The sequence below is a fragment of the Macaca thibetana genome, chromosome 12, assembly GCF_024542745.1.
Source record: "Macaca thibetana thibetana isolate TM-01 chromosome 12, ASM2454274v1, whole genome shotgun sequence".
Lineage (NCBI taxonomy): Eukaryota > Metazoa > Chordata > Mammalia > Primates > Cercopithecidae > Macaca > Macaca thibetana.
The window spans coordinates 5116246-5141975 of record NC_065589.1 but is presented as its reverse complement, the minus strand read 5'-3'; the positions used below and the strand labels follow the sequence as shown (position 1 = coordinate 5141975).

The 25730-nt window shown below is 49.4% G+C and overlaps 1 protein-coding gene across 4 annotated transcripts in view; it reads left to right on the top strand.

The window, feature by feature from the left end:
• The window catches only part of MLPH (melanophilin), a 68541-nt gene that overhangs the window by 17972 nt on the left and 24839 nt on the right, over window positions 1–25730 (top strand). For 3 of the 4 annotated variants that reach the window (XM_050751657.1, XM_050751661.1, XM_050751659.1), the window contains exons 3-8: window positions 7026–7247; window positions 7441–7553; window positions 15035–15138; window positions 16351–16470; window positions 21420–21624; window positions 23543–23682. In XM_050751657.1, coding sequence (XP_050607614.1) covers window positions 7026–7247; window positions 7441–7553; window positions 15035–15138; window positions 16351–16470; window positions 21420–21624; window positions 23543–23682 — 904 coding nt within the window. The remainder of the gene's footprint in view (window positions 1–7025; window positions 7248–7440; window positions 7554–15034; window positions 15139–16350; window positions 16471–21419; window positions 21625–23542; window positions 23683–25730) is intronic. The other variant, XM_050751658.1, reaches the window with a different exon arrangement.

Genomic DNA, 25730 nt, shown 5'->3' with positions numbered 1-25730 from the left:
ATCCTCTGCCAGCTGTTAGCCCTGACGTGAGGTTTACTTTGGTTGCTGCACTTTCAGTCATTTGGCCCCTCAATCCCGTGACTCACTGGGTCTTTTGTGCTCCAGCCCCCAACTCAGGGTCACCCTCGGGAATCATTTTTCCATCACCTGGTGTCTGTCTTCAGGCTATTTTCTCAGGCATGGCATGCAGTGTGGATTTTGTCTTTGAGGATCTCTGTTCCACTCGGCTGGGAGTGCAATCTGAGCTCACACACTTTCCCCTGCAGGCTGTGGGGATGCTGCTACCGGTGGTAAGCAGAATCATCCCCCACAAAAAAGATGTCCACGTCCCAATCCCCAGAACCTGTGAATTCCTCAGGCTATACAACATTTTAGGCTGCCCACCTGCTGGCCTGGACCTGGGAGATGATCCCAGGTTCCCTGGGTGGGCCCAATGTCATCACAGGGGCCTTGAAAACAGAAGGGATGGCTGATTTTGAAGATGGAGAAAGGGGCCAGGAGCCCACACACCTGAAGCCCTCAAGAAGCTGACCTGCCAGAAAGCAGATTCTCCCCTGGGGGCTCCAGGAGGGGCCACAGTCCTGCCAACACCTTGATGCTAGCTCAGTGAATCCTGAGTCAAAATTCTGCCCTCCAGAGCTGTCAGGTAATGCATTTGCATTTTTTATTGTGTTTCTTTTATTTTATTTTGTTTTTTGAAGTGGAGTTTTGCTTTTATTGCCCAGGCTGGAGGGCAGTGGCACGATCTCAGCTCACTGCAACCTCCACTTCCTGGGTTTAAGCGATTCTTCTGTCTCAGCCTCCCAAGTAGCTGGGATTACAGGTGCCCGCCACCACACCGGCCTAATTTTTTGTATTTTTAGTAGAGATGGGGATTCACCATGTTGGCCAGGTTGGTCTTGAACTCCTGACCTCAGGTGATCTACCCACCTTGGCCTCCCAAAGTGCTGGGATTACAGGTGTGTGCCACCGCACCTGGCCAGCATTTGCATTGTTTTAAGCCATGGAGTTGGTGGAGCTCTGAAACGGCAGCAGTAGGACAGGAGCCACTGCCCCACGGCCAGCCCTCAGCCTTGCAGAAGGGCCCCCTGCATGGCCTCCACCCCGTTAGAGGTCGCCGGTTTTTTCCACCATGCTGGTGGGGGTTTTGCCCACCCTGGAACCGAGTGGTCTTGTCAGTCTGCGTAGGCATCTCCTACCATCCAGTGACCCCTCTAATCTGAAGACCCAGCTCTTTCTTTGTTTCTTCTCTCTGGTTGGGAGAGTTTTCCTGTGTTGTTAAGGTGATGGCTGCCTCGTTGGCATGGTCAAAAACTCACTCATGCCCAACCAAGCTGTGCGAAGGAAATGCAGGTCTTTTGCTTCCCATCTGCTCCTGCTCGTGAGGCCCCAGCCCTTGAGCAGCAAGACAGTGCAGGCTTCAGGGCTTCCGATCTCCCACGCTGTACTCACTTACCGGGTCTCTGTTCCTGGCTCAGCTTCTCTTCCAGAGCTCCCCGCAATGCCACTTCTACTCCCTAACCCCTGCTTTTGGCCAGGCCAGAAGCTGGGCCTTGGGAGAAGGGCTCATGACCCTCCCGGTGGCCGGGTTGTTGGGGTCTGCACTCCACACACCGTCCCCACCTCCTTGCTGGTCCTGATGCAGAGTGGAGGGCAGGTCAGCTTGCAGGATGGGGCCGCTGGCTGGTATGTGAAGGGTACTGGCTGGGCACCAAGATGCGGATGGCACCCACCACTGAGACCCGGATCCCAGCCACATATCCACGTGCTGTGGCCTCTTCCACCAACCCCAAGCTTCTGCCAGTCCCCTGGCTGCTCCTCATCTCATGCAGTCCTGCTGGAGCGTGGTCTGAGGACCACGGGGATGTGGATTCCCCAACACCCCAGCACCCAATGCAGGTGGAGGCCTGCAGGACCCTTCGTGCAGTCTCCTCCCCGGCCTGTGTGCTGGACCTTGGGGACAGCCATAGTGGGAGCCTCCCCTTGCTGTGCCTGCGGGGGTGGCCACCAGCCCCGCCATCCTGGGCTCTCTCCAGTATTCCTGCATGTTGCCACTACACCCCTGTCTGGATTCCACCCCAAGAGGGGCAGAGCAGGGCACGGGTCTGACCCCTTCATGCTGCTTGGCTCGCCTCGCCTGTCCAGACCCCGTCATAGAAGCGGCCTTTCCTTCCTCTTCTCATCCTGGAAGCGTTTTTCTTCCCTTGTATGCGCCCTTTCCTCAGAGGCTGCTGGGCCTCCCTTGAGGACAGGAGTCTCCCCTCGGCTCTGTTCTGCCCCACCAGTCACAGCTCTGGCTGCATGTCCCAGGGCCCCCCGGAGGTGGGACTGCAGAGGACAGTAGTGTGGGTCCCCTGCCCTGAGGACAAGGACAGTACTTCCCTTCCACCCCACGCATCCCCGTCTCCGGGGCTCTGTCTCAGCCAGAGGCTCACTTTCTCTGCCTTTGCCATCACCTCCCCACTCTCTCCCATCGCTTAGTCCCTTTTCTCCGCATTCTGGGAGGGGGAGCAAACTTGACTTCGAAATCAGCGGTTCTCAAACCTTTGGGCCTCAGGACCCCTTCACATTTCCTAAATTAGTGAGAACCCCAAAGAGTTTTATTCACATGAATCATATCTATTAATATTTACCACATCAGAAATTAAAACTGGGAGTTAAAAATATTTATTTATTCACTCATTTAAAATAACTGTAAACCCCCTATATGTTAACATAAATACAGTTTTTACAAAAAATGAGATTTTCCCAAAATAAGAGTGTGAATCAGGTCAGTGGTGTTGTTCTGTTTTTGCAAATCTCTTTAATGTCCGTGTAGCAGGACAAGCTGCAGACAAGAACCCCTTAGACACCAAATTGTAGAAGGAAAGGGCTTTATTCAGCTGGGAGCATTGGCAGACTCACGTCTCCAAAAACCGAGCTCCCCGAATAAGCAATTCCCGTCCCTTTTAAGGACTCACAACTCTAAGGGGGTCCATGTGAGAGGGTTGTGATCAATTGAGCAAGCAGGGGGTACATGACTGGGGACTGCATGCACCTGCACCTGTAATTAGAATGGAACAGAACAGGACAGGGATTTTCACAGTGCTTTTCCATACAATGTCTGGAATCTATAGATAACATAACCGGTTAGGTCAGGAGTCAATCTGTAACTACCAGGCCCAGGGCGTGGCTCCGGGCTGTCTGCCTGTGGATTCATTTCTGCCTTTTAGTTTTTACTTCTTCTTTCTTCAGAGGCAGAAATTGGGCATAAGACAATGTGAGGGGTGGGCTCCTCCCTTATCTGGAACAATAGAAGACAGCTGAATTCTCTACTTGCTTCTGCATTCAGTGGGTGATAACACATTTTCTGGGCTGTAGTATTTGAAGAAAATCTAGGCTCACACAGATATATAATTGAAAAAATGAGTGTTAGCCTTTGCAGATGATAATTAACATTACATGTTGTTACAGCATGAAAACCCGGCAGTTGGAGTTGGTAGTTTTTTGTTGTTGTTGGATTTTTTTTTTTTTTTTTTTTGAGGCAAAGTCTTGCTCTGCCACCCAGGATGGAGTGCAGTGGTGCAATCTCAGCTCACTGCAACCTCAGCCTCCCACGTTCAAGTGATTCTCCTGCCTCAGCCTCCTGAGTAGCTGTCACTACAGGTGTGTGCCACCACGCCTCGCTAATTTTTGCATTTTTAGTAGAGACAGGGTTTCACCATGTTGGCCAGGCTAGTCTTGAGCTCCTGACCTCAGGTCATCCACCTGCCTCGGCCTCTCAAACTGCTGGAATTACAGGCGTGAGCCACCGCGCCCAGACAGTTGGTAGTTTCTTAAAGGTTAGTTGTGATGTGGAATCTGAAGCCACATTAATGAACTTTTCCTTTCTTGTTTGTTAAAATCCATTGGTCTTTCTTGCACTTGAGGTGGATTTTCTACCCCTGTGTGATTTTTGCAACACTGTGCATTAATCATTTGGAAGACTCTGGCTCACTGAGTTATGCAGACTTCTCAAATGTTGACACATTTCATATGCATCCCAAAAGAGAACCACTTCTGTTACTCTCACCAGCGATCTCATCAAAAGTCTCCTGGTGTTGGAAACTGTCAAGCTCACAGCAGGCGATAGAAAGCTTCCGTTTCATTACTGGCAATAAATACTGTCACTTCTTTTCCTTGAAGTGCGAGTCGCACTTTGTTCATTTTTGAGAAAATATCTGCCACGCACCCAAGTCGAAACAGTTCATCTCCCCGTTGTTCTCTCAAGTGAAAATGGTATTTCATAAGAAAAGTTTCTAGCTTAGGTTGCAATCTGAACAATTGCCCAATCCTGTTGACAGAAATACCTGTCACCTTCAATATGCAGCTGTAGAGCTTCCCGTCCTCCTCCAATCCCGTCCTCCTCCAATCCCGTCCTCCTCCAATCCCATCCTCCTCCAATCCCGTCCTCCTCCAAGCTCATCAGGCGGAATACTCAGAAGACATGGACGGGGGCCACAGTTCAAAAAGACTCATAACTTTTAGTGTTTCATCAAGGTGATTCTTAAATGCAACTGTTTTTTCCTTCTCATTTCTATTTCTTTTTCTTTTTTTTTTTTTTTTTTTGAGACAGAGTCTTGCTCTGTCACCCAGCCTGGAGTGCAATAGTACAATCTCGGCTCACTGCAACCTCTGATTCCCTGGTTCCAGCAACTCTCCTGCCTCAGCCTCCCGAGTAGCAGGGATTACAGGGGTGCACCACTGTGCCTGGCTAATTTTTGTGTTTTTAATAGAGATGGGGTTTCACCATGTTGGCCAGCTGGTCTTGAACTCCTGACCTCAGGTGATCCGCCTGCCTCAACCTCCCAAAGTGATGGGATTACAGGCGTGAGCCACTGCGCCCAGCTCCTTTCTTTTTTGATGAAGGATACAGTGACTGCCGGTGCTGTTGGGCCCACTGCCCTGACTCGTGCTAAAGCCCCAGCAGTTTATCCACCATTGTTTTTACACCTTCAGTGCAGGCGTCGAAGAGCAAAGAAAAGGCAAATGATGTCTTAGCATTATTACAAAAATAGCCTTGCCCTTGTGACCCGCCCCCTAAAGGATCTTAGGAACCTCCAGAGGAGAGGCCCCTGGACCACACTTTGAAGACCACTATTGGAAATCATGGAATCTAATATTCCACGGTAGAAGTTGTGCCCATTGCCCCCTCCATTGTGGGTTGTGATTCCTCACCACCTCCATCTTAACCGGTTCTTCTCCATCTCCACCAGCATAGCCGGTGGTGCTCCCGTCTCAGCCTGATTTCCTCCCGTGTCTCCTCTGTCCCTCTCGTTGAGACTATACGTACTTGCTTATGCCCCATTCAGCACGCCAAGCTGACTTGTTTCAAGTCTGTTTCTGATGGTAAGTCACATTCAGGAGGGTCTTTTATTCCTGAAGCTAACTTTAACTTGGAGCCACGTGCCTGGCTTTTGCCTGTTGAGGAGTGACTTCTGGTCAACCCAATGAACAGAGTGCATGGAGTGCTCCGGCCCCATTCACCCCTGAGGATCTGAAGCTCCAGGTCTGGTTGATACGTCCTGGAGTGGCTGGCAGGTGTCATCTGGCCTCCCCAAATGGAGTCTTCTCTGCCCTCCCTTCCTGGTCTCTGGCTATGAAGAAGGGAAGTTATGTTTTAAAGAATCTAAAGCACAGTACCGTTATCCTTTTCCCCAATTTCGGCCCTGGAAATATATCAACCTCCAGCTGCTGCCCCAGGACACTTCTCAGCTCTTATTTAAGAGGACTCCTTCGGCCTGGAATGCAGGGCAGTGCACATGTCCTTGTCTTTCTTCCTGTTGTGCTGGGCCTCGGGGTATCGTTCTGCCTGGATACAGAAGAAGAGGTACTCCCTGGGACACAGGCTGGACAAGCCCTGTCTGGCGAAGGGGTGGCCTCCAGGTTTTCTGGTTGGTGCAGAGCTGGCAAAAGTGGAAATGGAGGGAGTGAGGCCCTTCCCATCTGGTTACAGGGACTTGTGTTCCTCTGTTTGGGGCAAAGACTTTACCTTGTCAGTGCAGCTTTATCTAAACTGTAGTCTGTGGATGGCGGTATCCCCCTAGATTCCTACAACTGCTTGACGCTTTTTCTCTTGGTTTTTGAAGCTATGACGAGAGCCTGATTTTGTGTCCATCTCAGTGAATAGTTTTGTAAATAGTTGAGAGAGGAAAATCAGTGAAGTTCAGCCAATTGCACTTGAAACCGGAGGTGGCCTCCCACTGCCTTGTGGGACTCTCCAGTCTCTTCACCTTTGCCACACTCTGGGTGTCCCCATCCAAATCAGTGCACTTCAGAATTCTCAGAAGACAATGGCATCTAGTGTCCTTCTTGTTTGTGTCACTAAGAATGGATTAATTTTATCTCATCTGAAACTGAAAATATTACGTTTGGCAGACATTCTCTGAACTCTAGAGCAAAAGAAATGTGTTCATTATCATCTAAGGGTACATTTTCCAATCAGTTCAACTTGGCAGGTTCACCAGGAAGCTGTGTCAGTTAAACTCGGATGGTCTAGGAGAACTGTAGTTTTCCTGAGACTTCTGGGCGCTGGATGATTCCTGCTCTGGAAACACCGAGCCGTTTCAGTCGCGCTCTGGGGGAGCTCAACTCTTGCCCCCTGGTGGGAGAGACCCAAAAATGCTTGATCAGGAAACACCATCTGGCTTTGCCCTCAGGACTCTGTGACCGCCCTGGGGAGGGTGCAGTGACCTGCCAACCAAAATTGGTACAATTGTAAACAGCCACAGAAATGCTTGAATGCAATGTCATTTCTATGAAATTAACGTGTTTTCATTCCATTCCATTCCAGCCTACCAAAATTGCCCGTTTAAGCTCAGCCCTCAACACAAAGATGCCTGTGTGCCTTTGCCCAACTTTGGGTCACTATTTTCTGCATAGGAGACGGCTACTGTGTGTGTGTATGTGTCTGTGTCTGTGTGTGTGTGTATGTACATGTACACACTTAAAGCCTGTGGCAAAAACAAGATGCCCAATATATTTCTTGTTTCTGATATTTTTCCAAGGGGGTTGAAGGGCAAGATTAAGAAGGAAAGCTCCAAGAGGGAGCTGCTTTCCGACACTGCCCATCTGAACGAGACCCACTGCACCCACTGCCTGCAGCCCTACCGGCTGCTTGTGAATAGCAAAAGACAGTGCCTGGAATGTGGCCTCTTCACCTGCAAAAGCTGTGGCCGCGTCCACCCGGAGGAGCAGGGCTGGATCTGTGACCCCTGCCATCTGGCCAGGTGAGCCCAGGCCTTGAGGTAAAATGATCTTGATAGTTTCTGGATCTGGCGTGTCCCTTCGGTGAGGCTCGCTGAAGAAGGGTGGATGCACACACGTGCACGCTTGTGTGTGTGTGTGCATGTGTGTGTGTTATTTATGTAGACCTGTGTTCAGCACTTAGGCAGTGCCACGCGCCTGTGCTTGTCACTGCAGAGTCGTGAAGATCGGCTCACTGGAGTGGTACTACGAGCACGTGAAAGCCCGCTTCAAGAGGTTCGGAAGTGCCAAAGTGATCCGGTCCCTCCATGGGCGGCTGCAGGGTGGAGGTAAGCAGTGGATAGTGGGAAGGGCTTTTAGTTCCCAGGCATTTTAGGAATATTAAAGCAGGTTCCTTTGGAGTGTGCGTGTGTGTGTATGTATGTGTGTGTATGTATGTGTGTGTGTATGTGTGTGCACGTGTGTGTGCGTGCACATGCCTCTCTGTCTCTTCTGCTGCTGTTTTTTTTAATTGAATTTTTGTAGAGACAGGCATCTCACCATGTTGCCCAGGCTGGCCTCAAACCCCTGGGCTCAAGCAATCCACCCACCTCGGCCTCCCGAAGTGCTGGGGTTATAGGCGTGAGTCACTGCGCCCTGTGAAATTGGCTCCTTTTTATGTGAGGTGCAAACCTCTGCATCCCACTGGCCTGGTCTGAGTGCCTCAGAAGTCCTGGGTGCTGTTGAAGTTGCCAATATTTGAAATTATATTGTTTTCAAATCTTCAAAGTAAGTTGAGAACTCAAAGCCAAGTTTCTGAAACCCAGCTGCTGATTGAATCACCAGGGTGCTTGTTAATACTACATGTTTTCCAAGCCCTTCTTCCCTGGGACATCTGGTTTGGGGCCTAGACTCTCTCTTTTCAACAAACATTTCACATGAATGGTGATTATCAGGATTTAGATACATCTGTTACAATCCAGTTGTTTTCGTCTTTTGAATCCAAGTATTTATTTCACGATGACTTTGAAATCCAGGCAATAGTCTTAAACTAAACAATCTGTTTGCCTGTAATATCCCCCATAAGGCATTTGGAAGAGATCTTTTCACGGGGAGGGTGGGAGGATGCCAGAGGCTCTTCTGCGTTTGAGTTTGAAGGGAGCTAAACCAACAGTGTTTTTGAGAAAGTTCACCTTGTCCCTGTTACCTGAGTCCAAGGCTCTTGTCACTAAGCCTGGTCAAGCATTTGGGGGGACAGCCCCCACCAAGCCAGGTGTCTGGGGTCTCAGTGTCCTGGATGACTCCATCTGCAAGGCGAGTTTCTCCAGGGCCACGAGGCAGCTGCCTGGCTCCAGCAGCTGGGCACATCCAGGACAGAGGCTGTGCTTCTGGATTGGGGCGTCCTTACCATGCCCCAGCCCAGGCGTCTCCCCTAGGCCTTCTTTCTGGAGAGACACCTTATTCGTGCCTGTCCCTTAAAGCCCCAAGTTTGATTGGAGAGGCAGAAGTTGGCATATATGCCCTTTGAGCATTCAAGCTCTCACTGGGCCTGCTGCAGGCATTTCAAGGCATCTTAGCACATCGTTTAATTTAGGACAGAGGCCACGGAGAGGCACCCCTGGAGCAGCACGCTGAGCAGCACAGGGTGGCTGCACTTCTTGAGTGGTGGGGGTGAGGGTGGGGGCAGGTGTGATAAATCACCCAAACCAGGGCATTTTTAAGAGTAAAAGGAGGCTCTACTAATAACATGCTGCAACAACAGATGTGACTAGGAATGGCCGATAACATGGGGACAGGCCATCACCCTATTCCTGGGCTGCTTCTTCACAGTGATCATGAAACCCAGCAGCAAATCCTACCTCCCACATGCACACGGCCAGCCTGGAGCCCACCATAGCGTCCTCCTGCAGCCGATGGAGCTTGGTCCAGCCTCCAGTCCACCCCTACCAGGCGTAAGGATAGAAATGACACGTAACACCGGAAAAGCCATGCTGTCAAGCATCTGAGAATGTCAACCCCAGAGGCAGTCTTTAGGGACTGGGGTGGGCTCAGGAAGCTGTATTATTTCAAAGAATGCAGTGTTTCAACAGCTCAGCGCAGAGGTGCTGGACTTCACACGGCCGGTCAGAACCTGCCGACTTCAAAATCATCACCACCAAGGGCCAGGAGGTGGCGCTGTGGGGCAACAGAAAACAGAAAACAGCTGTTCCTTGAACTTGGATTCCTAGCAGCTCCCCCAAGCGCCCACAGGGGCTGCGTTCCTCCCTGCTGGGCGCCTGTAACTACAACATTAAAACAGGGCGCAAGCAAGGAACACAAAAACTGGGAAAGCTGTGCCTTTAAAAAAAAAAAAAGTAGGGTAAAAAAGCTTGAGGTTAATGTTTTGAAACCTGGCCCAGCTAGGGCCTAATGCAGACCTTGTCCAGCTAGTAAGTGGGCCGCTGGGGGTCTTCACTGAGTGAACCTTCAGAGTGCTGGGTGTTTCACCAAGGCCTTCCATAGGGGACCTGGCAGGCTCTGCAGGAGGCAGCCTCGACGGCCGATGGCTAGGAGAGGAAGGGGAAAAGCCCTAGACTGGTCACTGAGCACACAGTTCCCCCACCCTGCTGCCTTCCCTCCCAGTGCCTTTCCGTTTCCCTCGGTGGTGGCTTTGCCTGACAGTGCAGACCTCGCCTGACGTCAACACTAAGTTCTTTATACTCATTTGGTTTTATTTTTATTTTCTCCTCCCTATCAAGAGTGGTCAGAAAATCTCTGTTCTGTGTCAGGAACATGGAAGATCTTTTGGATTTTTTTTTTTTTTTTTTTTTTTTTTTTTTTTTTTTTGCATGACTTGATCAGATAGGTAGGATAACGTCACCCAAACCCCTGGCCCAAGTGCAGAGTGACAAAAGGGATCAACACTAAAAGGACCCCTGAGATGCCGGGATACTTCCTCTTCACGTTCATCGTGGGGACTGGGGACATCACCCTGACAGGTGGGTCCCCAGGCCCCGGAAAGCCCATTTCCACATCCCTGAGTGAAGGGGGAGTTCACGTCTTGGGGCCTCTGCCTGTTGCTTTGGGATGCATCTCCTCAAGGCACTCACTTGTCCAGAGAGAACAAAACTAAAACCAGGTCTGCTCTCTGGCACTGTCATCTGGGCACTTTTGGAGCCAAAAACCTTGACCTTCTGAAAGTTCACTGAAAAATCATCTCATAAAAGGCAGATTCGTTGGACAAAAAAACATAGAAATGTGTTCACCGTGTATACGTGGGAGCCTTCAGAATGCAGACCCACAGATTCAGGGAAATTGTCCATTTTTATGCTTGGGTTCAAGAAAGGATGGACAGCGTGTGGAAAGGGATTATACAAGGCCAGACCTACTGCTGATAGGCTGAGTAGGGAACCCAGCAAGGCCTGTTTGTCTACGTTCTTCTTGGCCTTTCTTCCTCCAGGAATGGGCGGGACCCTCTCTGGAGTGGGGGGCTTATGACCTAAAGTCAAACCAGGAAGGTCAGATCATTTCTTTTTTATTTATTTATTTATTTTTTTTTAGAGATGAGGTCTCACTATATTGCCCAGGCTGGTTTTGAACTTCTGGGTTCAAGCAGTCCTCCCACTTCAACCTCCCAAAGTGCTGGGATTACAAGCATGAGCCACACATGCCCAGCCAGATAATTTCTTTATGGCTAGATTTTACATAGAAAGTAGAGAGAAAGTCAGAGTGGTATTTGCATCTTTTTTGGCTGACTTTGGGAGAAAGGGATACTGGTTTCTATGTCCTGCCTTGTGGAAGAGGGATTCTAGTTTCTATGCTGGCCTTGGGGGAGAATGGGCCTGGGAGACAAGAGGGCAGGAGAAGGTCAGAGAGAAACTTTGCTTCTGAGGCTGCTGCGAAGGCCCTCATTTGGGGACACTGTTTTCTGAGCCCCAAAAGCATTGCCAGCCAGCCAGTCATCCACTGAGTGTATAAAAATAGACCTGCCAGAGCTCAGACACGGGCACCTGTGGGCCCCTTTAAAACCCTTGATAGCTTTTATCTTTAAGAGAAAGATTCAAGTTAAAGAATACACCAGGCTGCCTCTCCCATCTCTCCTTCCACTGGGGAAATTGAGGCCGTCTGAGCCCAGGCAAGCTGCTGGTCCCCTTGACTCACCCCAGCATCTTCCCAGACATTCCTAAATAGGCAGCAAAGCAGTGAATGGCAGTGGCAGCTTCAGGCAGGACAGGCAGTGACAGCGTGTGCTTGACACCTGATCTCAGCTGTTTGTTATAAAGTCCTTCGTTCAGATTTCAGTTTTGCCAGTTGGTTGACTGTTTCTATCTCTGTATTATAAATGGAAAACTGGACAATGAGACTGAATTTTCCAACCCATATAAAAGATCCCTGCTGGCTCAGGACAGAGCCTGAGAACCTAGAGCCACCCAAGGCCCAGTTGATGGTAGAACTGTAAGCTGGTGTGGACATCACGGAGGAGGGTGTGCAGCATTCGGGGGTGGATGAAGGGAGGTGCACAGTGAGTCTCCATCTCGCAGGGGGCTTTGGAAGATGCGTCGGTGATTGATTCAGTACATCCACTGAATGCTCGCCAGGTGCCAGGTCCTGGGCTGTCCTGAGGGTAGGGCGGTGGAAGAGCCAGGCCCTCTTCCACACTTGGGGACAGTCCCCACTTGGGGGGGACTGTCAGCATAGCCAGTCCAGCAAATAGGGACACTTGTGCCTCTGAAACTGAAAGCCACAAGGGAGGAACTTCCTGCAAAGGGGCCCTAGGCCCAAGAGATGAAGATAGGAGCTGCGGGGATCACAGGTGGGCCAGTTGGGGAAATGTCTAAAAGAGAAACCACACAGTCATTTCATATAAGGAACTGGTTCAAATGCTGTTAACGGAGAATGGGAAAAGGAGATACTGAGGTATCAGAGGTCATAACTGCAGGAGTGCCTGCATCCCCCACAACCACCAGAGGTGTAAGCAAAGGGCAGAGGCTGGGATTAATAGAAACAGGCAGCTCCAAGGAGGCCACCCAGGGCTGGAACACAGCCCTCTAAGGTGGGGGTGCCACCAGCCAGTGCCATTGTCTCAGGGGCCATGATGAAGCTGGACCAGCTGTCAGGGTCAAGGGCATAGGGCTGGAAACCACAGGAAGGGGAACATTCCTTCTCCTTCCTTTTCCCACTCCCACTCACTGCAGGCCGAGCCCTCACGGAGCAGCAGACAAGGCAGAGGTGCAGTGTGCAGGGCCAGCTCCCACGTCACAGAGCAAAGCGAAGGTGGCTCTGAGGCCACCCCAGGCCCTGCACCCACAGTCCTGCTCCCCTTTGCAGTTGACAGTACATACTCCAATGCACCAATGCCTGCTTGTTCACACCTGTGACCCCTGAGGCGCAGAGAGCAAAGTGCAGGCCCCAGGGCAAGGGTGTGCAAGGGCAGCAAGGCCTGGCTGGGCCCAGAGGATCTGACCTCCACAGTGCCAGCTGTGCCCTCAGCAGCCCCTGGAATAGAAAGGTGGATGGTCCACGGGGCCTGCTAGCTCTAATCCCTGGGGTCCCTTTCCTGAATCACTTGCCACAGTCACAGCACAGGCCAAGCCAAGGTGTGTAGGAGAAAGCAGGGAGAGAGAGATGGTGGGTCTAGGGAGACCAGGCCCAGGAGCTCAGTGTGGGGAAGGAGCCCTGGGGGGCAGAGAAAGGAGTGGGGGCATGAGGGCTGAGCCTCACCTCCCTCCCTGCAGTGATGAGGTCGGGCCTGCTGACCAGCAAATGCTATGAGCCTGCAGGTAAAGCCATGTGTTTGGGAGAACATGACTTAGCTCTAGGCCTCATTCACACTCCACAGCTCCAGGGTCTTCCTGCTGCCCAATAAGCACAATCCTGCAGACATGGTCAGACCTGTTGGTAATGTTGATTGGTAACACTGGTAATTGATTGGTAACATTGATGCAGAGTACTGATTTTTACACTGTAATTCAGACCAGCTCCAAGTGATGTTTCAATAGGTCTATGAAAGGCCAGCAGAGAGCCTTCCCTGGATGTTTCTCAGTGAGTGGATGGATTGTGGGGAGAGGGAGAGATGAATGGATGGATGGATGGATGGATGGATGGATGGATGGATGGATAGAAGGACAGATGGATGGTAGGATGGAAGGAAGGAAAGAAGGAAAGAAGGAAAGAAGGAAGGAAGGAAGGAAGGAAGGAAGGAAGGAAGGAAGGAAGGAAGGGAGGGCAGCTAAAGTGGTAGGTGAGTGGATGGATGGATGGATGGATGGATGGATGGATGGATGGATGGGCAGATGGATGGATGGATGGATGGATGGATGGATGGATAAGTAAGTGGATGGGTGGATAGATAGGTAGATGGATGGGCAGATAAGGTGGTAGGTGGGTCAATGGATGGATGGGTGGGTGAGTGGATAGGTGGATGACTGGATGGATGGATGGATGGATAGATAGATAGATAGATAGATAGATAGATAGATAGATAGATAGATAGACAGATAGATAGATAAGTGGATGGGTGGATAGATGGATAGATGTCTGAGTGGATGGATAAATAGATGTCTGAGTGAATGAATGCATTGGTGGGTGGATGGGTAGGCAGCTGGGTGAATAGGTAGATGGATAAAGGAGGGAGGGATGAGTGGTGGGTGGATGGATAGATGAATGGATGGATAGGCAGGTGGAGGGGTGGATGGGTAGGTGAATGAGTGGGTAGATGGGTGGATGCATGGATGGATGGATGGATGGATGGATGGATGGATAAGTAAGTGAATGGATGGATGGATGGAGGATGGATGGATGGGTGGATGGATAGATAAGTAACTGGATGGGTGAATTGATAGATAGATGATGAATGGATGGATAGATAGATGTCTGGGTGGATGGGTGAACAACTGGATGGATGGGTAGATGGATAAGTAAGTGAATGGATGGATGGATGGAGGATGGATGGATGGGTGGATGGATAGATAAGTAACTGGATGGGTGAATTGATAGAAAGATGATGAATGGATGGATAGATAGATGTCGGGTGGATGGGTGTGCAACTGGATGGATGGGTAGATGAATGAAAGAGAGAAGGATGGGTGGTACATAGATGGATGGATGAATAAATGGATAGGTAGGTGGATGGGCAGATGGGCAGGTGGATAAGTGGGTAGATGGGTAGGTAGATAATTGGGTAGATGGATAGGTGGATGAGTAGGTAGATGGATAGATAGGCTACTGATTGATTGAGTGGATAGATGGATAAATCAATTGATGGGTGGGTATGTGGATGAAGGAGGGAGGGATGGATGGGTCGGTGAGTGGATGAGCCACTGATTGATTGGGTAGATGGATGTATAGATGGATTGATGATGAGTGGGTAGATGAAGGAGGGAGGGAGGGAGGGAGGCATGGACGGATGGATGGATGGATGGATGGATGAATGGATGGATGGAAGGATGGATTAATACATGGATGGATGGGCCACTGATTGAGTGGGTGGATGGGTAGATGAATAGATGGGTGGAGGATAGATAGGTAGGTGTGTGGATGGGTAGATGGATTGATGCATGGATGGACGCATGGATGGATGGGCTGCCTATTGAGTGGGTGGATGAGTGGATAAATGGGTGGGTGGGTAGGTGAATAGATGAATAGACTGATGAATAGACAGGGGGGTGGATGAATTGGTAGATGGGTAGATGGAGGTATACATTGCTGGGTGGATAGGTGGGTGAATGGATGAAGGATGGAGGTATGGGTAGATGGATGGATGGTTTAGTGGATGAGTGAGTGGATGGACTGACAAATGGCATGCTCCCAGACTGTTTGTCCTTGGGTGGAGTCATGCAGGTATCTATTGCAGCTGGGCCTGAGTCAATCTCTGAAGAGAGAAGTGGAGACAGCGAGCAGACAGATGAGGAAGGAGAACTGGACTCAGAGGCCCAGGCCCAGCCCTTTGGCAACAAAGTAAGTCATCTCCAGTCACCCCCTCCTCAGCCAACTCAATTCCACCCCGCAGCTGGAACGTCAGGTTCTGATTTCCTGAAAAGCTCGATGGCCTCTCCACAACTCCACTAGTTCCTACTGCGTGAGCACCAAGAATCTGCTGCCCTTTCCCAGCCCTCAGTAGTCTCTGAGATCATTGGGCACCAGGCAGGAGCAGTGCTTCCACCATCAGAAACCTCAAAAGCAATGTGTGGGATAGGCAAAGCCTGCTGAGTGTGTGGCTGTCGGGCAGGCAGAGGTCCTGAAGCGCTCTCAGGGGTCCTGAAAGCAGCTGCCTTTGCAGCTTTCAGAAAAGTGGACCCCTCAGGCTCTCCTCTGAGAGCTTTTCTCCTTCTGTTTTTTGTTTGTTTGTTTGTTTTGGTCAACCATGAGCCTTGTGTTTCTGTTTTCAAGTATTATTTAACTTATTTTGGGTGGGCGAGACAAGCAAGGTAACCCCTGGGCTTTGGGGTGGGATGCAGGAAGCGGGAGCAGCTGGAAGAAGGGACTGGGTAGGTGAGCAGAGGTTCAGACTTAGACGCTTGGAGAGAAATGGGCCAGTAACATGCAACATGAACAAGGTTTTTGTGGCTGCTGTGAGGGGAATGTCATCCTCTTTCGTTTGAGAACATTTGATTCATGCTATTTATGAAGCTCCCAGAATGCTCTCCAGTGCCTGGAGTATTCCCTACATGATAGAGCAGTTTAAAGAATCAAAAGAATTATAACGAAATAGGGGTTTAGAGCTAAATGCAGGCTCTTGCATCTAAAGAACAAGGAACTCTCAGGAGCTTGCCCACCTCTGCCTCTCTCAGCCATCGCGCCCCCCTTTCCCGAAGCCCCAGGGACCCTCCCCTCTCCCAACCCTGGAACAGCTTGCATGCCCCCCAGGTGGGGCCCCTGGGGCAAGGGCAGGGGTTCAACTCAGTGCTCCTTCTGCTCAGCCAAGGTTCTGGAGATGCAGATCCCATGTCCTGGGTGGGATGGGCACCGTGAGCACCAACCAGTCCTCCCACCATCTCCTCCTCTAGGCTCGGTCAGGTTCGTTCCTAGTGGAGGAGGTGGATGTGCTGGAAGAGGAGCCTGCCCCACCACCCTGGGGGCTGAGTATGGGTTTGGGGAGGTGCGGGGTGTTTGGTCCTCTCCCTCAAGCTAGCCCTGACTTGAGTCTTGTCCTGTCTTGTGCCTGCTGAGAAAAAGCGCCTCCTCTCCATCCAAGACTTCGACTTCGAGGGAGACTCAGATGACTCCGCTCAGCCTCAAGGTCACTTCCTGCACCTGTCCTCAGTCCTTGAGGCCAGGGACAGCCTGCAGGTCAGTGAGTCCTCGTGTCTTTCCCCTGCTCTTCCCAGGAACCTGGGTGGCAGGTGCTCAGGCCCCAGGTGAGGGACAACACTCTGGAAACAGTGTCTGATGGCAGCACAGTCCCACTGGCTCCCAAGGCATGACAGGGCAGGGGGCCCTTGTGGGAAGACAGGATCCAGAGACCTCACACTCCCTCAGGATTAGCATGTCTGGAGATACTGAGCAGGCAGCTTGGAGAAGCAGGGGGTGATGCAGGGCCCTGAGGCTGGACAGATGAGCTGGGGCCCAGGGATCGGTGCTTGGCACAGAAATAAGGCAGAACCCCCAAGACTCGGGAGGGTAGGACAGAGAAGGGCATCTGAGGTAGAGTCAGGCAGGGCCTGCCATGATGCCTGCATCTCCGTCTTACTGGGAGGGGTACATACACTTTATCGCTCAAACTAGGACAGTCCTGTGATATCGGCAGCTATTAATGACCACACCTAGACACAGGGCATATGCAGGGGCCATCCAGGTGAACAGGACATGTGGCCGCCTTACTTATTAGGTGTGTGGCCTTTGTCCCTGGAACTTCTTCAAGGTGCTCATTAGTGGTCATTGCTGGTTGATCATTATTCATTAGTATTTATGTTGCGATTGAAATTACTCAAAATAATAGATTAGATACTTAGGAGTAGGGTTAGAAGGGATGGGATAAAACAAGAGAGAAAGTAGAGTGATTAGGCCTTTCTGAGTAGATACGGTAACGGAGGCTGAAATTTGGGTTTGTGTAAAGGTCTTTGGTATAGTTAAATTAGGTCAAGAAGTGAAGCCAGATTTTGGCTTGTGAATAGGCTTGAGACGGGGGTTGTACAGTGAATTGTGGCTGAATAAAATCCTAGTATGTTGGAGAAGTTAAATATCCGTAATGGGTGTTTTAGTTTAAGGTTATTAGTTATGAGATTAAGCTCCATTGCTAGCAAGAAGCCTAAGGTGTTTACACCTAGGGCTGTGAGCTTCAGGTAGAGTGGTATGGTTTTTTGAGGGAATGGAGCAGGAATGATAGTGTTGGTGATGAGGAATCTGGCAAAGATGCTGCCAATTGTTAGGCGCTTAATTGAGTTAATTAAGAAGGGGTTATTTTCATTAATAGTAACCAGAGTTGTGAAGCAAGGTTGTCCTATTAGAGCGAAGAAAATAATAAATGTACTATAGACAGCTGTTAAGGAGGTGGCAATAAGATAATAGAAAGGGCTCAGGCGTTGGTGTATGACGTGCTTGTGGTTTCAATGATGAGGTCTTTGGAGTAAAAGCCTGTGAGGAAAGGCATACCTGTTAGTGCAAGGCTGCCAATAACAAGGGAGGAGGAGGTGAGGGGTAGAGTCTTGAATAGCCCTTATTTTTCGGATGTCTTATTCATCCATCATTGAGGTTGTGGATGATGGACCCTGAACCTAAAATAATATAGCTTTAAAAAAAGCGTGGGTGCAGATGTGAAGGAATGCTAGGTGTGGCTGATTAATGCCAGTTGTGAAGATTACAGGGCCTGGCTGACTTGAGGTGGAGAATGCCGTGATTTTTTTAATGTCATTTTGTGTTAGAGCACAGATTGCTGTGAATATGGTAGTAACAGCCCCCAGACATAATGTAAAGGTTTGGATTGATAGGTTATTTTCTATTAAAGCTTAGAAGCGGATGAGCAGGGAAACTCCTGCTACAAGCACAGTGCTGGAGTAGAGTAGGGCTGAGAGTGGGCTTGGGCCTTCTATGGCGGATGGGAGTCAGGGATGGAGGCCCAACTGGGCTAACTTTGCCACTGCTGCAAGGAGAATGCTATTTCATGGAAGGGGTTGGGGGTGGGGTCTAGAATAAATATGTGTTGAAATTCTCCTGTATTGGAGGACAGGAGGAACCATGCTATAGCTAAAATAAAGCCGGCCGGGCGCGGTGGCTCAAGCCTGTAATCCCAGCAATTTGGGAGGCCGAGATGGGCGGATCACGAGGTCAGGAGATCGAGACCAGCCTGGCTAACACAGTGAAACCCCGTCTCTACTAAAAAAATACAAAAAAAACTAGCCGGGCAAGGTGGCGGGTGCCTGTAGTCCCAGCTACTCGGGAGGCTGAGGCAGGAGAAGGGCGTAGACCTGGGAGGCGGAGCTTGCAGTGAGCTGAGATCACACCGCTGCACTCCAGCCTGGGCGACAGAGCGAGACTCCATCTCAAAAAAATAATAATAATAATAAAGCCAATATCACCGATGCAGTTGTACTGCACTGCTTGAGGGGTGCGGTATTAGCATCTGCTCGGCCGTACCACCAGCCGATTAGTAATAAGGGCATCATTCCTACACCTTCTTATCTGATAAAGAGCTGAAAGAGGTTGTTGGTGGTAACCAGAATTAATATTGTGATGAGGAAAATAAGTATTTGGAAAATTGATTAATGTTGAGGTCTGAGTTTAAATATCATATTGAGAATTCCACAATAGATCGGGTAATGAAGAGTGCTGCTGGGATAAATATTGTGGAGAAGTGGTCTAGTCTGAAGCTTAGCGAGGGTTTGAGAGTCTGGATTGTCAGTGTGAGATAACAGCTTCTTGGTCTGTGTATATAAACGTCGTTGTAGGGATGACTCTAACGATGAAGGCACGTGCAATAGATGGTTTTACGTAATTTGGGTATGAATCTTTTTTGCAGGGATTGGCTAAGGTAACAGTAATTGGTAAGATTAAGGGGATTAGGGCTGTTATAGCAGGGGAAGAATTCATGTTTGTTATTTTTATTTGGAGTTGCACCAATGTTTTTGGTTCCTAAGACCAACGGATGACCTAATCCTTTAAAAGCTGACAAAGCCATGTTGTTAGACATAGGGGCATGAGTTAGCAGTTCTTGCATACTTTCTCGGTAGGTAAGAAGTTGCAGGCTTCTATTGTTAGATCCACAATCTAATGTTTTGGTTAAACTATAGCTACAGCATGCAAACCCCATAATAATTTTAGGGTTTAAGGATAATAGGAAGATAGGCACAAGGTGTATAAGTATTCATGTATTTTCTCGTGTAAAGGAAGGTTTAATACTGTTAATAGACAAGTGTCCCTCGTTGTGTCATGATTAGCATATACAGGGAGTAAAGGGCTGTAATTAGTATATTAAGTCCTATAAGCATAATGGTGATATTTGATCAGGAGAATGAGGCCATAGTCACAAAGTGTTCTCCTACTAGCTTACTGGTAGGGGGTAAGGCAAGATTAGTAAGATTTGCTAGATGTCATCAAGAGACTACTACTGGGAGCAGTGTTTGAAGGCCTTGGGTAAGTAATATGGTTTGGCCTAGTATAAGGGCTGTGCTGGTTATTAGTGTCAGGTGGCTTGTTTGAAGGGCTCATGGCAGTGGTAGTAGTAAAGCAATCTCTAAGTCGAACAGGAGGAATGTGATGGCTACTAGGAAGAATTTTATGGAAAAGGGGAGGTGGGCAGAGGCTATTGGGTCAAATCCTCATTCATAGGGGCTAGATTTTTCTATATAAATATTAAGTTGTGGGAGCCAAAATGCGATTATTATTAGTAATAGGGCTAGTAAGGTGTCAGTTACTAGGGCTAGTGTCAAGCTGATTATTTCTGCCCTACAGGATCATTTCAAGGATGCTGTATTAGGGTTTTCTTAGAGGGACAGATCTAATAGAATATATATATACACACATAGGGGAGTTTATTAAGTATTAACTTACATGATCACGAGGTCCCACAATAGGCTGTCTGAAAGCTGAGGAGCAAGGAGAGCTGGTCCGAGTCCCAAAACTGAAGAGCTTGGAGTCCGATGTTTGAGAGCAGGAAACATCCAGCACAGGAGAAAGATGTAGGCTGGGAGGCTAGGCCCATTTTGTTGCCTCACATTTTTCTGCCTGCTTTATATTCACTGGCGGCTGATTCGATGGTGTCCACTCGATTAAGGGTGGGTCTGTCTTCCCCAGCCCACTGACTCAAATGTGAATCTCCTTTGGCAACACCCTCACAGACACACCCAGGATCAATATTGCATCCCTCAATCCAATCAAGTTGACACTCATTACTAATCACCATAGATGCTGTACCTGGAAGGCATGAGACTCACAGGTAGGCAGTAAAGGTAACTATGGGCACTGAGCCAGGCCCAGGCCCAGGCCCAAGGCCAGCTTCATAGTGAACTCCTAAACTCCATTCCCAGCATCCCCTGGGCACATGCAGTGCTGAGCCAGAGTTGGGGCGGGGCTGGGTCCACCCCGGCCAGTCTGAAGACCCCTCCAGGAGGAGGGAGAAGCAGGGTGGGTCCTGGAAGCCAGCAGCCAATTGGTTTCTGGGCCACAGGTCCTGCTCTAACTGGAGGCTGGCCTAAGTGTGCATTGCCTCTGGCCTCCACCCCCCACTCACAGTCAAACTGGAAGGGTGCTGTGGCATATTACTTCTTGAAGCCCTCAGCACCTCCTCTCTTTGGGGACAATGATATAACACAGAGACCCCTCTGCTGGAGGGATGTCCGGATTACAGCCAAGGAGCTGCCAGGAAGCCCCAACCCACCTTTCTGATCTTCAAAGATTAAGGTGTACATAGTTAGTAACAGTGTACCCTTCTCCCAAAAATATGAACTTCCCTGCCCACGTCCTCGGGGCTTTGGTCTCTAGGTGATTCTGAGCCCCCTGAGGCTGTGTCAGGAGAATTTTGGTCCCCTTGTGTCATGCCTGGCCCAGGGTGTCATTGGGAACCCCAACATTGCACAGACACATGCAATAGGCAGTCAGTAGGCAACAAATAGGCAATATATGCTTTCGCACAGTCTTCGAAATTAAAGAGAACTGAGTAGCAGGGGCCAGCATGGATGGGCGTCTGGTGCTGGGTCAGTCAAGTGCCTGGAAAGCCTCAGGGCCTGGATTGAAAGACCCACATTCCAGGCAGCGGCCCCTCCTAGTAAACCCCGCAGAGGAGGCTGACAGCCCCATGTGCTTAGTCCCTCACAGATGAGTCCTGCTCGGAGAAGGCAGCCCCCCAGAAGGCTGAGGGCCTGGACGGGGCTGACGCTGGGGCCTCTGGGTGCCAGCGCCATACAGAAGAGGAGCCGATGAGCGTCTCGCCTTCTGGACACGGCGCCCTCGCTGAGCTCTGCCCGCCTGGAGGCTCCCACAGTATGGCCCTGGGGGCCGCTGCTGCACTCAGTAGGTGCCCTTGGCCAGGGTCTTCCTGATGGGCTGGGCATGGGGGAGCGGGTCACTGAGAAACAACCCCAACACCCTGACCTATGCCTTCACATGGGCTGATTTGAAAGGCCTCTTCCTTTGGCGTGATTGTCCAGGACGTGCAGTCCCAGCAAACGCCGTGGACACCTGCCCTCCCTGGGATGTGTGCTTCCCTGTAACTCTCAGAACTTCCAGCACAGGAGGTGGCCAGCCCACAGCTCCCTGCTGCTGACCTGGGGTGGGACATGCAGGCCTCCCTGAAATGACTAGAACCACTGGTCAACCAGCCAACTATCCTGGTCTGGGCAGGATGGGCATCTGGGCATCGCCACCACTGGCCCACAGTTGGCTCAAGGCTGTTGATCAGGAGATCTTCAAGCGCTGAGAACCTAAATCTGCTCGGCTTAACTTTGTGTCAGTTTTGATTTGAAATGAAATCCCCAAATCTCTGTCTTTTCTGGTAGCCCGAGGTTGTATGTACCGTGGGTCCAGGAGTTCAGATGTCCCATCAGAGCAGGAACAAGTAAGATGACGGCAGCAGCCAGCTTCCCCCGGCCACAGTGAGTGGCTGCGTGCGGGAAGGCTGTCTACTCTCCAGCTTCCCTCTTCATTGTATTGAAGGGACCATAATCTCATGGCCCTCACGCTGACGGGAACCTTGGAAGCTTTGGGAGGAAGGCAGGGTTCTACTTTCCCCCAAAATAATGAATCAATGAATCTACTTTGGCCAAGCCACAGGATGCAGACCTGGACAGCAGTTTTGTTTCCCCTGTGATCTCAAGTCCTCCGAGCACGTGGACAGGAGGCAGTGTGGGGAGAGGCCAGGAGAGACCGCATCGTGCTGGGAGAGCTGCCTCGGAGTTAGGCAGTTCTGAGTTCGGAGCCACACACTGCCAGTCTGTTTCGCTGGTTCTCACACACATTCTTTTTACACATCAGCCTCTCAAATGGGGAGTGTCTTACAGTGAATGCAGGAAGAAAGTCTTAGTGAGTGTGGTAAGAAAGGGGTGTGCTTGAGTCTCACTGGCAGCACTGTCTCTCAATAGTACAACATCCAATCTGCAAAGTCTGAGATTCAATGAGATATGCTGTGCTGTTAGAACAAATTGCTTAAGCTCTGTGCACCTCAGTTTCCTCATTGTACAAAAGGGGTTAATTGGCCGGGCGCGGTGGCTCAAGCCTGTAATCCCAGCACTTTGGGAGGCCGAGACGGGCGAATCACGAGTTCAGGAGATCGAGACCATCCTGGCTAACACGGCGAAACCCCGTCTCTACTAAAATACAAAAAAAAAAAAACTAGCCGGGCGAGGTGGCGGGTGCCTGTACTCCCAGCTACTCGGGAGGCTGAGGCAGGAGAATGGCGTGAACCCGGGAGGCGGGGCTTGCAGTGAGCTGAGATCCGGCCACTGCACTCCAGCCTGGGCAACAGAGCCAGACTCCGTCTCAAAAAAAAATAATAATAAAAAAATAATGTCTAACTCATCCCATTGTCATAGGGATTAAATGAGATGGCTGAACCTGTTTGACTACATAGCAAATTATCACAAACCTAAAACGTGACGTGAAGCAACACAGTTATGATCTCATCGTGGATTCTTGTGTTATTTGCAATTTGAAATTGAGAATCATGTTACATTTGCTTTTCAAACATGCAAAGTATGTCCACTCTTATCCCCACCCGCACTGCCAGGCAAGGGCCTCTTTTTTCCTGAAGATCTTTGTGTGTGGCCGTGGAATCTGCCCCATTCTTACTGTGACTTTAGAACCTCAGCCCCGTAACATGAACATCATTAGTCTTCATTTTCTTTGAGCTCTCATTTTTCTTCATTGGACTAAACACGTCCATCGGCTTTCAACTTTTCACTCTCAGTAATTCAAACTCACTCTTGCTCCGAAGGGTCAAATGTCATCAGGAATGAGCAGCTGCCCCTGCAGTACTTGGCCGATGTGGACACCTCGGATGAGGAAAGCATCCGGGCTCACGTGATGGCCTCCCATCATTCCAAGCGGAGAGGCCGGGCATCCTCTGAGAGTCAGGTAACAGTGGCTGGAAAGACTTCTGTCTTGTCATTTCTTCAGGTGGAGTCTTTTTACTTCCACACCAAGTCACTTTAGAGAAATTGCAGCTCTTAATACTTTCAGACTATGAAATTGCACAAGCCTACTTAATGGAGATATGTCATCACAGTATTTTTTATGGAAGTGAATTCACATAACAGAAAATTAACCATCTTAGTATGGCCATTCCCCCAAAATTAAAAATACAGTTTCCCTATGATCCAGCAATTCCGCTTCTTGGTATACACCCCAAAAAATTGGAAATAGGGACTGAAAAAGATATTTGCATCCCTGTATCCATATTATTATTTGTAATAACCAAAAGATGGAATCAACCCGAGCGTCCATTGACAGATGAATGGATAAAAAAATGCAGCATGTACGCAGCACGGGGTATCATTCACCCCTAAAAAGGGAGGGAATGCTGACACATGCTAGACCATGGATGAACCTTGAGAACACTGTGCTAAGTGAAATAAACCAGTCATTCTGGACAGATACCATATGGTTCCACTTAATCTGAGGTTCTTAGTCAAATTCATAGAGACAGAAACCAGAATAGTAGTCAACAGGGGCTGGGGTCAGGGGGATGCGGAATTAGTGTTGAATGGGCAGAGTCTCCGCTTTGCATGATGAAAGGAGTTCTGGAGATGGACAGTGGTGACGGTCATACAACAAGGTGAATGTACTTAATACCTTGAAAATAGATAAAAGGGTAAAATTTTCTATCTATTTTATAATTTAAAAATTTGAGAAAAGGAATATCTTATGGAATTTAGGGGAAAATAAATAATCTTATGTCTTTCAAAAAATGTATTATTTATTTATTTATTTATTTTTAAGACGGAGTCTCCCTCTGTGGCCCAGGTTGGAGTGCAATAGTGCGATCTCGGTTCACTGCAACCTCCGCCTCCCGAGTTCAAGTGATTCTCCCTCCTCAGCCTCCTGAGTAGCTAGGAATACAGGCGCGCACCACCACACCTGGCTAATTTTTGCATTTTTAGTAGAGATAGGGTTTCACCTTGTTGGCCAGGCTAGTCTCAAACTCCAGACCTCAGGTGATCCCCCCACCTCAGCCTCCCAAAGTGCTGACATTACAGGCGTGAGCCACCGTGCCTGGCCAAAAAATTAACTTTTAAGGTGTACAATTCAGTGACAGTACATTTACAGTGTTGTGTAACCACCACCTCTCTCTAATTCCAAAACAACTTCACCCCCCGAAAAAAATCCCATACCCATGAAGCAGTTATTCCCCAGTCTCCCTTGTCCCCGGCCTCTGACAACCACCAGTCTTCCTTCTGTCTCAGTGGATTTGTCTATTCTGGACATTTCCTGTAAATGGACTCACAGAAGGACATCTGGTCTTTTGTCATGAGCTCCTTTCACCGAACATAATGCTTCTGAGGTCCATCCATGCTGTAGCACATATGGGTGCTTCATTCCTTTTCATGAAAATATATATTTTATACTCGATCAAGTATTATATATTTTACAAGAGGAGGAAATAACCTGTCACCTATGTGAAACCCTTAGCGGGCTGTATTATTTTTTTTTTTTTCAGATAGATTCTTGCTCTGTTGCCCAGGCTGGAGTGCAGTGGAGCAATCTCGGCTCACTGCAACCTCCACTTCCTGGGTTCAAGCGATTCTCCCACCTCAGCTTCCTGAGTAGCTGGGATCACAGGCACCCGCCACCATGCCCGAATAATTTTGTATTTTTAGTAGAGATGGGGTTTCACCAGGCTGACCAGTCTGGTCTCAAACTCTTGACCTCAAGTTATCTGCCCGCCTCGGCCTCCCAAAGCATTGGGATTACAGGTGTGAGCCACCATGCCCAGCCCCTTAGCAGGTTTTATATAGGCATCAAGAAACTCCACTCATAATACTTAACACCTGTTAAATTAGTAGAATCACTCACATTGTAGACATTAACTTATGAAATAATTCATCACAAGATTTAAGTGCTCTGAGTTCCGCTCGCTGCGTTTAAATGATGATTCTGTTGAGTTAGCTGATTTCAATTTGAGC